Here is a 17,779-nt window from a genome sequence, read left to right on the forward strand (position 1 = left end):
TGCTGTACAGGAATGCTGAGGGCTGCACACCGTTCATGCAGGCAGTCCGAGGTAGGGCATATCCTGCTGCCCTCACCCTCCTGGATGCAGCCAAGAAGAAGGCTACAGAGGATGTACCGGAGGTGGACCGGAATCTGCTGATGAAGATGATCTACCCCCAGGGCTCCAGCCTGGACAACTCCCCGCTACAGGTTGTGTGCTGTAATGACACCTGCAGCTTCACCTGGACCGGGGCGGAACATATCAACCAGGACATCTTTGAGTGCCGCACATGTGGACTGACAGGCACCCTATGTTGCTGCACAGAGTGTGCCAGGGTCTGTCATAAGGGACATGACTGCAAGTGAGTCTCCGGTGTAGGGTTGGATTGATTGATTGATTGATTGATTGGTTAGACACACTATTCTAGAACTAAGACCTTTAAGTGAATATTTTTTTTAATTATTAAGCTGGAACGGCGTCTCTACATTTTATGATCACTGAAAATTGTGTTTTCATCCAATTATGTTTGGGTAGGTGTGAACCAATGGTTTTAGTCGAAGTGCAGAGTTCAGTTCTTTATGAGCTAATCATTGGATTTCTGAATATATTTGATCTGTCAGTGCCATACTCATCAGTGATGGAAATAGCTCTTGCCTGGACCAGGTTTTGTAATGTTTAATGTGTCCACATGGCTAATTTCAAGCATTTTAGGGGGCATTGCTATATGTCACTGTTTGGACAATGTGGCCATTCTTCGTTAGTTTCTTGGTTTCTTGATTGCAAGTCGTAAATATGACCTGTGTGTCTTAGTGTTTTACCCTTCAAATGAAGTGAACACAACATGATTTAACTGAAAAACGTTTTATATAGTCTTAACATAACCCAAGCTACTAACCACATACTCAAAATATGGTTCAAGATTTTCATGGTGAGCTCCTATGAAGATATTGTGGACATTTGGTGTCTGTTCTAGACTGAAGAAAACGTCCCCGACAGCGTACTGTGACTGCTGGGAGAAGTGCAAGTGCAAGGCACTGATTGCCGGACAGCAGGGGGCCAGACTCACGCTCCTCAACAGGCTCCTTACAGAGACCGATCTTGTCACACTCAATAACAGCAGGTAATACAGCATACAGAGAGGTGTCAGCCCATTGCTGCTAGACAGCTCCTGAATTGCAGATTGATTGCATAACTAGTCAGGACATTGTTGTGTTAACTCTCTAGTGGTGAGGTTAAGATCATACAGCTGATTCAGTAGATTTTTTAACTGTTGTAATTTCACTTCATGAGTGCATTGATGTAATATTAGAGGTTGTAAACGTCCTTGTTAGGCAAGTGATGAAATTGGCAGTACAGGCTTTTAGCAGCAGCCCTAGATTTGCCACTTAGCAAGAACTGTATGTGACTATGAATCAGCAAGTTTGTATAGTGTAAGTGCCTATGAGCAGAGTTAACAAGTCTCTGATATTTTACAGAGGGGAGAACATCCTGCTGTTCCTGGTGCAGACAGTTGGACGGCAGATTGTGGAACAACGTCAACATCGGCCATCTCGAACACGTGTCACAACATCCCGGAAAACTCCCATGTCAGATCTAGGTAAGTTTTACAATCCTAACTATATGTCAGAGACATTTCACAACACTCAAACATCAAGCCATTCACAGCTAATAATAATTTGTCTTCATGAATCATAGTGGCGGACAGCTCCCCATTGCAAAGGATAAGTGATTCTCTGTAGTACAGGAGATATTCTTGTTGCCCCCAGATGTGGATATGCCTGAACATGACCTAGAGCCGCCACGCTTCAGTCGCAGAGCACTTGAGCGGATCCTTAATGACTGGACAGCGGTCAGGGGCATGATTCTAAGTGGAGACAGACAGCAGGGTGCAAGGTTAGTTGCCTCCACGATGATGGGTTTGATGTCATTTTACACATTGGTTTCTTAAAATTCTGGGTGATTTCAGAGGTTGATTAATATGGATTCTCTCATCAGAATCTCAATGTAAATTGGATGAGGGGTTTTATTTTACAGAAAATGAGGCTATTTACATCATAATTGATTTGACAAAATCTGTAGGCAGAAGTTGTGGTCTTGTAGACTTAATATTAATGTGAATCTCTTGTGGAATTTGTTGGAAAGAATCATTGATGCACCAATATATATTGGTGAATCATGACATCTGTAGTAGTTTAACATTGTGTGTAGCCATCATCTATATTTGATCATTTGATGCTGTAATTCATGTTCTCCTCCAGCAACAGCAGCCCTGATGCTGTGTATGAAGACCAGATGTATCTGGGGAGTCAGAGCGGCACCACCAGACTGGACAAGTTCACCCACTGCCTGCTGGTCAAGTGCAGTGTGGAGGTCAGTCATGCCCAATGGTGATGGGTGTACATTATATAGTAACATTCATGCATGTTATATTGTGAGGATTGTCTAAAATTAAATAACCGAAAGTCTTGTTCTTGTATCGTCTGTGAATTTTTCAAGCTGCCATCTAGATTTCATACTGACATGTATTTATGACAGATGCTCGACACCCTACTGACAACACTGATCAGGGAGATGCAAAATGAGTCTATACCGAATCGCAAAGAGGAGGCAAAGCAAGTTGCTAGACGATTCATCCGCTCTGTAGCAAGAGTCTTTGTCGTTCTCAACATCGAGATGACCCCTGGCTCCAGCAAGCGGAGAAGGTAAGTTACACTTACAGAAAGTTACAGAAAGGTGTCCAGGTAAAAACTGAACCATATCCTCTTTTGGTGGCTTCAACTTGTAAATGCCTACTACTGAAATATGACTGAATAGTGCTCAAAGCCCAACTCCATTACTTCGAACATATTGTGATATGTCTGGAATCCTACATAATGTAACATAATTACAAATAGGATGATACACTGCAGTCATGTCTCATTTGGTATCCTTGCATCGTAGGCACATTGTGTAAAGGTCACTTTTTTGACGTCTTCAAGTGTTGTATAACCACCCAACGATAGGTCTGACAGGTGTGGGGTAGCCTTGTGGTTAAAGCATTGGCTCATCACACCGAAGACCCGGGTTCGATTCCCAACATGAGTACAATTTGTGAAGCCCATTTCTGGTGTCCCCCACCGTGATATTGCCGGAATATTGCTAAAAGCGGTGTAAAACTAAACTCAGTCAGTCAGTCTGACAGGTATGTGAATGTTATGTTATTCAGCCCAGGCCTAGCTAACTGCCAGCCCCTCCCCCGATGTAAAAGAGCATTCCAAGCCCTGGTGACCATCAGCGTGGAAGAGCTGTGTAAGATAGCGGAGTCCCTGATCACCCCTGTGAGGATGGGAGTGGCCAGACCCACAGCTCCCTTCTCCCTAGTGTCAGCCAACGTGGAGGCGGTACAGGTAAGTCTTTACAGAGTACACTAGTGCTGTGATGCTGGACGACTCATAGCTTTGTTGGCACTAGCATTAACTAGATATAGCAGCTTTATTCTTCGTGTAATTTGTGGGTTGTTGTGAAAATAATAATCATGTTTCATCTGGAACCCAGTGGTTAAAGCATACGCCAGATGTGTTGCCTACATGGGTAAAATTTGCTGTCCATTTCTGGATGTGATAGTGCGTGAATATTGATGAAAGTGGAACAAAACCATTTTCCCTCATTCCATACAGTACTCGTGGAGAAAGCTGAAGTGGAGTGATGTAAATTCAAAGTGTAAGTCTTCTTTTGAAGACATTATGTAACTTCAGATGTTTTTGAAACAAATTTTGATGTGGATTTCCATTAAGACTAACCTGTGAAGATGTAGGTAAGAATGGATCTTCAACATGACTAACAGGATGAGATACTCAAGCTGGCAGATTTTGTTGACACATGTCATTGTAACCTAATAAAGTAGATTGGTGCTCATGATGGCAGCCACTGGATTGTCCGGTCCAGACTCGATTATTTACAAACCACCATCATATCGCTAGAATATTTCTGAGTGCAGTGTTAAACAACAAACAAATCATTAAGATTACTCCATCACTAAAGTATACTGATTCCGATTTACTCTGTGTTCAGGGAAGTGAGGAGCTGTTCAGTGTAGACCCACTGCCACCACGACCATCTTCCGCAGATGCAGAGGCACCCCCGATACCATTCCTTCCTCGTTCTCAGTCACCGCTGCCCCAAGTCATCAGACAGGACGGGTAAGGGAACAAGACATGGATGAGATCGTGTCGGCTGAGGCAGAGGAGGTAGGGAGATATGTGTGTGGTTGTGTGACTCATCATCATCATCATCATCTTCACCATCATCACCATCACCACAGTTGTCATCTCCATCCTCATCGTCCATATGGTCTCATCCTCTGATGTTTTTGATCAGATTATCTCATGCATCACCTATTGATTATTAGACTCACCTGGTTCATTGTTTTATGTAAAATGGGTTCAGCTGTTTGACAGTTTGTTGCCCTTATGATACACAACCTACCTTGTCACGCCAAAGACCCGGGTTTAATTCCCCACATGGGTACAGTGTGTGAAGCCCTTTTCTGGTGTCCCCTGCTATGATATTGCTGAAATATTGCTAAAAGCAGCGTAAAATCATACTCACGCAGGTGCTCACCTATGCTGACTACTGTCATGAATACATCCCCAGTATAATCGCGTAAAATACAACCAAGTGCAGATCATATGCCTACAGTGTGTTGCCTGGCCGATTCATGGCTGTTGGCTAATACTGTTGACCACTAACTTGTCTAGTACAGATTAGATTATTTAGATTACTGGTTATCAGGGTAGGTGGAGATTGTGACTAGAGTAACATGTTTGACAGATGTGTTTGACCTGGATGTGTACGCAGGTTGAGATTGTTGACAACATGGCAGTGGTGGAGGACGACCAGTCAGATCATGAGGACAGACAATCTGAACACTCTGACCATGATGGCGATCAGCCGCCAGTGGACCAGGAAGAAGGTGAGTGTTGAGGGGAGGTGATGTATCTAGGGCTGAAACTGAAGTGCAAAAAACATGCTTCCTTCACATCTTTAAAAGTTTGAAATTGAACAGTTAGCTAGCAGCAGGTTGTCATTAGTTTCTTTTAAAGTTATACTCAGGCGATTAAGTGATACACAACCAGATGTAAATTTTGACAGTTACTTATGCCGCTCTATACATATGTATGGAAGGTATGTAGGTTTGAAAGGACATGTTTTGTTGTGAGTTATGAGTGAGTGAGTTTAGTTGTACGCCGCACTCAGCAATATTCCAGCGCACTCAGTCGGGTCTTCCAGACAATCCACTGATCAACAGCATGAGCATCGATCTCTGTGGGAAAATGAATGTGTCAACCAGGTCTGCACCAGACAATCTTATGTGGATGGCAAGCCTGAAGACCTTTTCTACCCCAGATCTTCACGGTTTTGTTCTGGGTTATGAGTGTGGCTACATGGTATCAGATGGTCATGTTTACAGTGCTTCTCTCCACAGGTCAGGCTGAGAGTGACATGGATCTGGATCTCCTGGCCGAGTCTGAGAGTGACAGTGACAGTAGCCGTAGTAACCAGGACAATGCCAGCGTGCAGCGCAGTGCTGTCACGGCAGCAACTGCAGGATCTGATGCAGGTTTGTGGAAACATTACAGATTGAGAACACAATCAAAGCTACTTGACTTGTTCATTCACATGATGATCATTTTCTTCCTCGGTCTCTGTTCTTTATTCAAAAGTTCAGCACTTCCTTATCTTATGTTAAAATCTATATTAACGTGGTCAATAGAGTGAGAAATCTGTTTGTTGAGTTCGTTTTGTTTGCTAAGAGTGACAGGAATGTTGCGACAATTACAACAGCAAGGTGTTATCCTGGATGTGTCTCTCCTGTCTGTTGGAGACTTTGTTTTGCTGAAAGACTCAAGATATACAGACAGACCACTTCACGATAAAGAGGGTTTAGTGGTTTCTGTCTGTGACTACCTGATTGTGTGCTATTACAACTGGCATGGGTTATTGTACTGGCCATCAAACCTTGGGTTGCCTGGTTAAGACATCTGTGATATGGCTGGAATATTGCAAACTGGCATAAACAACATTTAGTACCTTCTGTGCCTGTGTTACAGGTCTAGGATCTCTGGCTCACTTCTCGGAGGACTCCGGAGAATCCTCCAATCAGGAGGATGACTATGAGAGTGAGGGAGGTGAAAGTGAAGAACACGACACTGATGAGTTTGTCTATCTGGATGAGCAACTGGAACGTCGAAATCCACCTGGTGAGTTAAAGAGATTTGTCATGTGTTTCACCTGCAGTGCTCTCTTGAGGGCATGTTGAGCATAGCAGTCTTAATGTTAGTCCTGTTCACGTGTAGACAATCATACTAGTGTTGTAAGAGTATCTCTAGTGTTGTAACTGTTTTACTTGTGATGTAATAGTCTTACTTGTGTTGTGTCAGTCTTATTGGTGTATTTGGCTTAGAAGCTGAGTAGTTCTTGCTGGCTGACTCAAATGAGGATGAGGCTGTTATATATTTACCTGGCTTATGTAACTGCATGTTCTTCATCTAATCGATGACATGAGCTCATTGTGATCCTCCTTGTGTGACTTCAGGTTCCCATGGACAGCGCACCTTGCAGCCACCCCAGACGATGCAGTGGGCTATCCGTCAGCGTGAACCAAGTCTCAACCCACGTGTACCCACAACAACAGCTACAGCCAACAGCACTGGTATGGAACTCGTTTTGATTCAGGATTGACCTTGCGTATTATTGCCTATTGGGTTCTTTAGACAAACCCCTTTTACTACTTGTGTTATGGGTCTTTTTGTCAGTTTTAGTCATTAGCCATTAGCCTTATGTGTTGGGGCGGTGGGGTAACCTAGTGGTTAAAGCGTTCGTTCGTCAAGCCGAAAACCCAGGTTTCGATTCCCCACATGGGTACATTGTGTGAAGCCTATTTCTTGTGTCCCCGGCCGTGATATTGCTGGAATATTGCTAAAAGCGGCGTAAAACCAAACTCACTAACTCTTTTTGTGTTATTTTGCTGATCGTGAAGATCCGGGTTAAAATTTATCTTCAGCCACCCATGCTCGCTGTAAGAGGCTACTAATGGGGTCGAATTGTCAGGCTTGCTGACTTGGTTGACACATCGTATTTCAATTGCATAGATCGCTGCTCATTATGTCAATCACTGTATTGTTAAGTCCAGACTCGATTACCTCAATAACTTGCAGACCAGCATCAAACAAACAAACAAATTATGCATAACATGGGTCATTTTCATTGTATTGAGTTGTTGAACATTGTTGAATCAGTAACCACTAGTGACTAGTTTAGAGATTCTTGCACACTACATGCCTTATTAAAGTATGGTTGTCCAAATGGAAATGCCTACACAAGTGTATTTTCCCACTAGAAGGAGAGCGCCTGATCCAGCGGTCAGCTGTGTCCCTCACCCAGTCGTCCATCCCCTCCTCCACCAGCAGGACAACTAGAAGGGTGGGAGCAAACTCCGTCGATAACTTCTCGGGTAGGTCTTGTACATACATGTAACCACTTGCAGTTCAATGCACAGCCATCAGAGCTCCAGATAATATCTAGCTCATGTGGGTACTGTACCCACTGTATTTTTTTGGAGTGGGTATTATGAATGTTGAGTGGGTATTTCATTTTCCGTTACCCACTGCTTTCAAATATGTGCGTATTTCAGTCATTTTACTCACCTAAGTATTACGTCATTGAGTAAATTTACTGAGCTTTTATGTTCTTCCTTATATCATACCTAATCAAAACCAACTTAAATATAATGGAAATGATTTCATAAAATATCACTCATCCTATACCGACAGTAACAGTACAACTTGATAGCAATCGATGTCTTTTTCATTTCGCAAGCGATTTTTATTAGTATATTCCGCACAGATTTTTTTAAACCTTTTTTCGTATCTAACATTTTAAATGCGTAATTGGTATGCAACAATTATTTTTCAATGCGTAATTGGAAATTTTCTATGCGTATTTTACCCAGATACGCAGCTTATCTGAGCATCTGGCCATTGTTAACCCTCTCATTCACTTCAAGACAGGGTGGCATGGGTGGCCCTGTTGCCATAGTGGCTCAGTTTAGTGTCGCTGTTGTGTTTCTTTTCAATGCTAAGTCTTGTGAGATTTGTTGTATCTGTCAGCAACATACCTCTACTCACAGGTTTCACAAATGACACCCTGCACTTAAGTGGACTTCTATGTCGTCATACAACTGAAATAATGTATGTAGCCAGTTTTAGCCCACCTCACTCACGGATAGAAGCTACCATAATGTCAGTTGTAGAAATTAATAGGAAAAATCAGTCGAACAGAAAGACATAAGCAAACTCACCCCTCAAAAAGAAAAAGGTTTCAAGTTCTCAAGCCACTGGGCTTGGTTAATTGTTGGTATTTGTTTCCTGCAGGTGGCAGTGGTTTGATTTACATTGACCCCTCCACACTCCGTCGCACCACTACTGTGACTACAGCAACGCCAACAAACCAGGATAATGCTGTAACTATGGCAACTACAGTGGGACAGTTAGCACGAGCATTTGGTATCATTATACGTCAGATAACTGACATGCTGAACACACTGCCAACCTACGCTGCTACAGCACCCCTGCCATGTGTTCTCAATGTGACGGAGCAGGACGCAGCAGATTTGCAGGTAATATCATCTTCCTGATGGTCACAGATATGTTGATAGGATGAATTTGCCTCATATTTGCCAACAATGTCCTTAGCTTGCCTTGGTTAACCTGACTATTAAGATGGGGATCAGTGAAGTATCTTCATGGGTCAGACAGCACAATAATGATGTGCCCTTGTTTTTGTGTGATGAATTCTTTGTGTCCTCAGTTTGGCCAAGCAATCTGCTGCAACTTAAGTCACCAGTCTGGGTATAGTAAGATGTCTTCTGTTAAGTAGCAAGTCATAATAACCCATGTTTCAACCTGCCAGACACTAGACAGTGCTACAGGTGTAGTGTTGGGCAAGTATAAAACTATTGCATATATCCCAAATGGTCGAGTTTTACCTTACCTGATGCTGCACCTTAAAGACTGTGTAGCATCAAGTAAGGATAAAACCAGTTCATTTATCCCAAGATGCTTGTATGTTAGTGTTAGAAATTATTATAAATGTTGCCAAATTAGATGTTAGACAAATGATCACAAGTAGACTCCAACTATTTGTTGCACATGCTACCCTCAAAGCTAACGTAAGAGGCGACTAACGGGATCAGGTTGGTCAGGCTCACTGGCTTGGTTGACACATGTCATCGGTTCCCAATTGCGCAGATCGATGCTCATGCTGTTGATCACTGGATTGTCTGGTCCAGACTTGATTATTTACAGACTGCCGCCATATAGCTGGAATATTGCTGAGCGTAAAACTAAACACACTCACTCACACTCAAAACTAACATGATAATCAATGGGTAAAGAACTAGATATAGTCATGAAATGATCAGTTGAAAGTCAGCCATACAGCTAGTCCTCACCTGGTGTGCTTTTCCCTGCGTAATCCTATTTGTTCCCATCCAGTGTTGGGTGCCAGCACCTTCACTTTATGCCCTTATTACAGTCCTACTTGGAGCGTCACCTTAAGCTCACCTGGGACTGGCTCATCTCCGTCATGGACTCTACAGAGGCACAGCTGCGCTTCGGCAGTGCCCTCAGCAACAACACCGACCCCGCCATGCCCACACATCCCAACTACTCCAGCTACATGAGGAACACCAGGGAGAGGCCCAACCGAGAATTCTTTTCAGAGATGCGTCCTTGGGGTACATATTATGCATTTCCGGCTGAAAAATGTCCTGTGACAGTTGTATCAATGTTTTTGAATAAAAGATTGTACAATAAATAAACTCTTTTATTTATTATCACGGACCCTACCTCGCGGAGTTACCTCCCTTAAGCATGCGCACCAACTGGGTAGGCTCCTAGACCCGTATCATCATTCCTTCTGCTGTCGCGGCCGTGAACAGGCGTGTTTGATAACCCATTCATGAGCCCGTGCGAGCTGTTAAAAGATATGTCTGAGACACCACCTGTATGTATGGTCTTTATTTGTCTAAAACAAGAACAGTAAAGCTTTACAGTTGGTTGTTTCATAATTGTGACTTTGTATTAATACTAAATCTGCGAACTTTCCGTGGTTACATGCGTGTTGCTCTGCCATGGCGGGAAGTTTAGCGTGCCATGTGGTCGTAATATTGCGTATTAAAACCAACTATTACTTTCCGTGGTAACCTTCGCGTAGTTTTCAATGTTTTCTACGTGTTTATATGCTGCTGGCGCCGTTCACTAACATGCGTTTGCGTGTTTGTTTCAGGCCTTTTCATGCTGTTAGGTCTGTGAGGGGGTATCCCCGGGCGACAGTCATCACGAGTTGCGTGGCCTGTCTGGAGAAGACAGGCCATGAGGCTGACTCCTGTCCTATTTGTCTGGCCTTTTCCCCGGGCCCAGAAGAGGCGGGCTGCCGACACCTTGTTCTATCGCTTGAAATCGTGGCGGGGAGGGACCTGGCGCAGGTTCCCCGTCTAAGTCCAAGCGTGTGTCAAAAGGGAAAAAATCCGTGGCCCTTCCCCTCTCCTGCCACCAGTGGTTTTGACATGTCACTGATGGAGTCTATGTTTCAGCAGCAGATGGACTCGATGAAGTCCTTGCCGTTCGTGAGTCGGTTGGAGGAGGTCCGGCAGGAGTTCCTCACCCACTCGGGCGAGTGAGAAGTCGAGGGTGGGATCGCGGGCTCGGCTCGATCCCTCGGCCTTGGCGTCTGTAGATCCGTTGCCTCTGGCCGGATCGGGACGCCTTCGGCTGCTCGAGGAGAGGAGGTGCTCCCAGTCCCCTCTCGGGCTTCAGCGAGAGCCGTTGAGTATTCCTGGTATTCCGGTCCTTGCGCACACCGCCCCATGAGGCGGAGGCACCAGTTCTGCCTGGCCTGCCTCCAGCGTCACCGGGACGGGGTCCACGCGCGCCCGGCTGGCGCTGGCGTGGAGCAGTCTGTCTGTTCTTCCCTTCCTGTGGTTCCTAAGCGTTAGGCAGTCCACGGGTCGGGGTTAGGGTCCTCTTACGGAGGAGACCCAGCCTCTGACTTCGGGCACCGGACGCCGAGGCAATGGAGCTTAGGGAGTCGAGGAGCATGGCGGCGGCTTCCGTTTTGCCGACCTTGCGGGAGGTCCGGCAGAAATTGCCGAGGGCCTACCCAGGCAGCGGTGCCTGCTGGTAGCGTGGACTTCGACTGAGTTCGCTTGCCTGGCGGCGTTTGCCCTAGGCAACCCTCACAGGCGCAGCTCCGCATTCTGCCATCGTTGGTCACCGGGCGTGGTCGATCCCTCTTGTCTGGTGCCCGAGTAAGGTTTGACTTACCTGAACTTCGTCTTGGCGGCTACCAGCTTGGGGAGGATTCCCTGTTCGTTGTACCGATTGTTGGCGAATGTGTTTTCACTTCCGTCGCCCTGGGGAGGCTCGGCTTCCTCGGAGCAGCTCCGGCTGCTTTCGGCAAAGGCGCCTAACTCCACCTTTTGCCCTCGCGGCATCCCTGCGCGACGCAGCGTGCGGACCTACGAGGAGGTCTGCGGAGCGATGCAGCAGGTGCGGTGGTGGTCCATGAGGCCTACCTCACCTCGGTTCAGAATTCGGCCCTGGGCGGAGGGCATGCTGGCGGCGATAATGCGCGCATGTCGTGCTGCTCCGTCAGCTTCGGAAGTGCAGGCTCACCTGCGTAGCGACTCTTTGCGGTCTGCTGCGTCGGCGGTGATGATCGCGCAGTCATGGGGATCGCCCGGCTGTGGCTGTCGGCGTCTAGGTACTTTCGGCAGCAACACAGCGAACCTTGCTGGCCCTCCCTTTCCGTCTGGGGCGACCCTCTTTCCAGGGGCCCAGCAGGTCATCACGGGGAGGCTGCGCTGCAGCTACCTCCTTCAAGGACTCTAAGGCCTTGTTGGAGCACCAGCGGGTGTCTGCGCCCAGCTCCGTGCCACCTTCCTCCGCCCGGGGTGCAGCCTACACCGAGTCTGCCGGCTGGCCGGCGCTTGGTAGGGGTAGGCGGAGGAACAGGTCGCCAAGGGTAGGGGCAAGGAGCAGTCCTCGACTAGCTCCCAGCCTTTTCAGCGGTAGCGGGAGGTCTGCCCGACCTCCGTTAACCCAACAGGCTGCCGCTCAAGCCGTGTGTCACACCCAGTCAGCTCCGCTACTAGGGTCTACGCCGCGCTCCTACCCCATATCCCAGTGGGAGGCCGCCTCTCTCTATTCCTGCGGAATGGGAGAAGGCTACCAACAGCAGCTTGGGTGCTGGCCACGGTCAGCATAGGCCATCTCCCACTGTGGGCGGCGAGATCGCCCGACTTCACCGGCATCTGGCGCACTCGGTGCCGTCATGCCAGGCCAGAAGCGGACATATTTAGCGACGAAGTTCAGGCTCTGCTGGACAAGTCCGCAATCGGCGCATTCCACGGGGAGGAACAGGCGGGATTTTACTCCCGCGTACTTCCTCGTCGAAGAAAGGCGGCGGGTTCCGTCCGATTCTCAACCTCAAGGGGTTGAATCGCATGCTTTCGAAGTACCATCCTTCAAGATGGAGACACTGCGCTTCGGTGATCTCATCTGTTCAGCCCGGCGATTGGCTCCGTCAATCGACCTAAAGGATCGCGTATCTGCATGTACCCATACATCCCTCGTTCAAGCAGTACCTCCGGTTCTCTTCGGACGGGATGTATTACCAATTCAGGGTGCTCCCCGCCCGGCATATCGACTGCCCCAAGGGTGTTCACCAAGCTCATGTTAGTCCCAGCTACCCTAGCTTCGCTCGCAAGGAAGGCGTTGTTACCCTTACCTAGGCGACTGGTTGCTTTCGAACACTAACACAGCCAGCGAAGTCAAGATGCTACTCACACAGTGATAGACATTCTAACTTCGACTGGGGTGGATCATCAACCTCAAGAAATCCGACCTGGTACCCACCCAGGACTTGGTTTTCTTGGGTAGCGATTCAAGCGAACAAGGATCTCGTTTCCTTGTAAGCCCGACCGGGTCACCAGAGTTAGGAGATGGTATCTTCATTCCTCTCCCAGCCCCAGGCACCAGCGCGGACTTGGCTCCGTCTACTGGAGCCATATGGCGGCGGCGATCTCTGTAGTGTGGCGGCGCGGTTGAGGATCGTCCCATACAGCAAGCTTTGGCTCGGCTGTGGACTCACCGCGGAGGATCTGGGCGCAGTCTCACAGTCCCAGTGGTTGACACCTCACCTTCAGTGGTGGACAAATGTCGGGGAATCTCACCAGGGGTTCCCCTTGGAAATCGGCGCCAGCTCTCACAGTTCAGACAGATCGTCCCTCCGCGGGCTGGGGCGTTCTGGGCAGTCTGTCGGCTTCGGACTCTGGTCGAAGCGAAGCTCACCTTCACATCAGCGTGTTGGAGCTGAGAGCTGTGCGGTTGGTATTGGCTTCAGAGAGCATGTCCGTGGCCAGGTAGTCCGTCTTCAGTTAGACAACCAGGCGGCCATGTGGTACATCCTGAAGCAGGGAGGCCGCGGTGTCCCCAAGCTCCTCCGGGAGGCGTGGGACTTTCTCCTCTGGGCGACCAATGCGATTGTCAGGTACTCCCTGTTTATCTCCGGGGCTGGAGAGCGTCGCGAGCAGATCGCGGCTCTCGCGGATCCTGGCCCGCGACGCAGTGGATGCTTTCGACAGGCAGATATTCACAGTAATCTCCCAGTTATGCGGTGCGTTCGAGGTGGATCTGTTTGCGTCCGGCGGGGCGCATCAGATTTCCGATGTTCTGCTCGGATACGGACCAGAGGCGTTGGCTGCGGCGCCTTCCTGCTGGATTGGACGGGCAAAGTGCTCTGGGCGTTCCGCCGTTACCACTCATTCCCGTGTCCTTTCACAGCTGTCCACCCAGCCAGCTCGGCTACTTGTGCTACTGGCACGCTTTGGCCGTCACAGAGCTGGTTTCGGTAATTCTCAGGTTTCTGGCTCAGCCTCCTGTTCTATTACCTTTGCGACCCGGACATTCTCACTCAGAGCGGGCGCCCACCCAAATCCGCGGATTCAGTGGGTGGCTTGGCCTCTGTCAGGTCTAACCTCGAGCACGCAGCGGAATTCCTGCAGCAGTTGCAGACACAATTCTGGCCGGTGGGGATTAGACAAGCGTTCAGAATGCGAGGATAGGTGGTCCGCTATGCTTGGCGCTGGTGTTCAGATAAAGGGGATTGCAGATCCCTTTTCTGCGGATTTAGTCGAGTATTGGAGTTTTGCAAGCTCGTTTGGAAGAAGGCCTGGCGGCCGACCATTAGCGGCTACTCCACGCTATTTCCACTTTTCACACCCCTGTCGATGGTGCTCTTCTGGGGCAGCACCCTCTCGTACAAGCGCTTTTCGCTGGCGGAGCGGATTCGACCTGCTCTCAGGCGAACCAGTCCACCAGCAGGATTTGTCGATCGTGCTTTCGATTGGCTGTCGGTCCCACTTTCTCACACCTATCGGCTATTTCCATTCAGTTGTTGACCTGGAAAGCTGTTTTCTGGTGGCGGTAACATCTGGTGAAGAGTCGGCGATTTACATGCTATGTCGTCCGACCGAGCTGACTGTGTTTCACCGCGGATCGTGTCAGTATTAAGCCTCCCAGATACTTACCGACCGAAGGTCGATCAGCTTTCCATGTGACAGCTCCTATCGAACTTCCTACTCTTACCCAGCCTTCCACGCCGGGGACCACTCCCTCTGAGCACTCACCCGTTGGATGTCGTAAGGCAGCTCAAAGTCTATCTCAAGCGAGCGCGGGGATCCGTGCGGGTACCCAGCTGTTCTGTTATTACGGTGGCGGGAAGGCTGGTCTGCCAGCGAGCAAGCAGACTTTGTCTCGCTGGCTAGTATCGTGTATTTGTGCGGCTTATCAGGCTAAGGGCAAGCCTCCCCTGAGGGGTTGAAGGCTCACTTTCGGTCAGGGCAGTAGCGCATCAAAAGCTTTGCATCGGCACTCCCCATTGAAGAGATCTGCTCTGCGCTATTTGGAGCCGGCCAAGCGCGTTTATCGCCATTATCAGCTCGTCGCATTCCGTAATCGTGCAAACTTTGGCCGTACTGTTCTCTCCAGTGGACAGTGTCCTGCCACCCTGACCGAGTGAGTCTTGGTTTATTGGTTTGTTTTGGCTACTGTACAATAAGATTCCATTATTGACATGTCTGCTAATGTGAGCTCACTCAGAGAACCTGTACCCCCTTCGATTCTCTCACGGAGTTACTGTATCGTTAGTGAGTGGTATTTTTGTTTTCCCCTCACGGTGCTCTCATGACAGAAGCCACTTAGTGGGTCGGTTCGTTGATATTAGCACTCGTGCAATGTCTCATTATGCTAGAGGTCGTCTTTGAGCACAAATCCTCCCTGTCAGTTCCCCTCCCATAATGCCTCTGTGAGGCGAAACTGGGTCAGTGACAGGTGAGTGTTATGGCGTCTGTTCAATTTTTTCCATGATACGATCGCTATATTTTGAGTGTGCTTGGACAGAATTCCCTCCTCCCTGGCCTCCGGTCTTTGGGAGTCTGTGTTTATGCATAATATGTACCCCAAGGGCGATCTCTCTGAAAAGAATTAACCAAACCTGCAGAGGTTTTCAATTCTTTGAAGAGTTAGATCCTTGGGGTAGAACCCTCCACCTCCCGCAATTCTGTTCACTGATAAGAATTCAGCAGAAGGAATGATGATCACGGGTCTAGGAGCCTACCCAGTTGAATGCGCATCGCTAAGGGAGGTAACTCCGTGAGGTAGAGGTCATTATAATAAATAAAGAGTTTATTTATTGTACAATCTTTTATTCAAAAACATTGATACAACTGTCACAGGACATTTTCAGCGGAAAATGCATAATATGTACCCAAGGGCATGACTCTCTTCAAAGAATTGAAAACCTCATTCAGGCATTTCCTCTGGCAGATCAGCCACATCTTCTTCAGCCAAATTCTCGTCGTGAAGATTTATTTGGTATGGCAAGACCAACAATATTGCAGCCAAAACACTCAGTAGATGCCAGTGCTAGCTCCCCAAATACAACAAACAGATTTGAGAAGTTGCCAATCCACCTCTCTCTCTCTAGTCCCATGGATGACATATCAGCCAATACATGTTCAATTGCCACCCAGACTGCTCAGGTACCAGCCAGTGGCAGTGGTCAGACTGCTGAAACCCGGACCGACACACCAGCACAAGCACCATCAGATGCTCCTATCAGCACTGGGGTCATTGTACGACCTAACATTCCCAGCATACCTTCAACTTCCTCCACCCTAACCACGGAACTGCCACCAGTGTCATCGATGGACACTTCCTCCCCAGCTCCTCTTAGTCCCAGTATGAGCTTGATGAGGTCTGACCTGCAACAAGCCAGTGTGATTGTACATGCTGGATCCACGCAGGCGTTGCCAGTCCCCCCTCCATCAGGGTCCATGTCGGATGAACAGAGTCAGGAGATGATGCCTGTGCCCATGGATGTGGCCTCCAGTTCAACATCCGAACCCTCTACACTGCCTTCCTTCAGGTGAGTCAAGCTGTAGCTGGTCAAACTGTGCAGATTTGATGTTTTATGCTACATGTTTTACCCTTATCGTCCAAATCTTGGGTATGTCTTGACCCCTTTTAAAATACTGTGTAACGACTCATAACTAAAAAAGCTTGAGTCTGATTTCTTGTGTGTTATTTAGCTGGAATATTGATGAGGTCGACATTGCTTGATCCTTGTATGTGCATGTCTCATTTGTGCTGACAAATGTCTACCACACACATAAAGTGTTACCTGGTATAACTTGTGCAGCACTATTTCCATCCTTAGGCCAACAATGAGGTCTACGCCTCCGTGGTGTACATAAAGTGTTACCTGGTTAGTGCAGCACTATTTCCATCCTTAGGCCCACCAGTGAGTAGTGGAAGTCGTCCGAGAGCTGGAAGGTCGGGTTCGATCCCCGACCGCGTCATACCAAAAGACGTTAAAATATGGTACTTGTTGGTCCCTGCCTGGCGCTCGGCATTAATGGGTACAACAAGGAGTGGTCAGCTCGGAGTCAGTATAATGTGTCTGAGTGGGGTATTCATGCTTCACTGTGGCATGGTATCTCAGTGGGCTAGCACTATAAAACCGGCTTAAGTCTTGGCTAGTACAAGCAGCCGCACATACACACGCATACACACCGTCATATGAGCGAAATATTCTCAAGCATGACGTTAATCCCAATTTCACCTCACCTCACCTCAGGCCAACATACACACTGCGCATGATACTGATCATGGATTACTTAAAGAGTGCTCTTGGCTTCAAAACTTGCAGTTCCAATTTAGAGGTTAATGTCCTGGATTTTTTATGCCCCCGCCATATATGGCTGGGGGCATATAGGGTTACCCTCTGTGTCCGTCCGTACGAAACAGGGAATGTACTCTATCCACTTCTCCACAAAAAACGCTCTGTGGAATTCAATGAACTTATACATGGGCTTTCTTGGGACTCTAATGGTGTGCATCTCATATTTTGTTTTTGTATTTTATTGTTTTTTTATGTTTAGAGACATTTGAACTTAGGTACATTTTGCTGAATTTCTCTCTGATGATAGTGAAATAGGGGATGAAGTCTATCCACTTCTCCACAAAAACTGCTCAACAGAATTGATTAAGCTTATACATATCTTTCGTAGGGACTCGAAAGGTGTGCATCTCATAGTTGCATAGATGTTTATTGAACTTGTTCGTGAATTTTGTTCAATTATTGATCTTTATATGATAATTGGTTGTGTTGAACCTTCATGATATAGGTTTAATTG

General features: G+C 47.7%; 1 protein-coding gene across 1 annotated transcript in view; it reads left to right on the plus strand.

Moving 5' to 3' along the window:
- Positions 1-17,779, plus strand: part of LOC124258932 (E3 ubiquitin-protein ligase UBR5-like) — a 49,422-nt gene that overhangs the window by 16,940 nt on the left and 14,703 nt on the right. The window contains 18 exon segments of the mRNA XM_046692994.1: positions 11-343; positions 956-1,102; positions 1,458-1,579; positions 1,749-1,875; positions 2,241-2,352; positions 2,518-2,684; positions 3,188-3,368; positions 4,033-4,105; positions 4,108-4,208; positions 4,819-4,933; positions 5,447-5,581; positions 6,072-6,221; positions 6,557-6,673; positions 7,361-7,474; positions 8,394-8,638; positions 9,556-9,757; positions 10,616-10,712; positions 15,874-16,509. Of these exon segments, the coding sequence (XP_046548950.1) occupies positions 11-343; positions 956-1,102; positions 1,458-1,579; positions 1,749-1,875; positions 2,241-2,352; positions 2,518-2,684; positions 3,188-3,368; positions 4,033-4,105; positions 4,108-4,208; positions 4,819-4,933; positions 5,447-5,581; positions 6,072-6,221; positions 6,557-6,673; positions 7,361-7,474; positions 8,394-8,638; positions 9,556-9,757; positions 10,616-10,712; positions 15,874-16,509 (3,174 nt within the window).

The sequence above is a fragment of the Haliotis rubra genome, unplaced genomic scaffold (genome assembly GCF_003918875.1).
Source record: "Haliotis rubra isolate DU_JTF1 unplaced genomic scaffold, ASM391887v1 Scf1178, whole genome shotgun sequence".
Lineage (NCBI taxonomy): Eukaryota > Metazoa > Mollusca > Gastropoda > Lepetellida > Haliotidae > Haliotis > Haliotis rubra.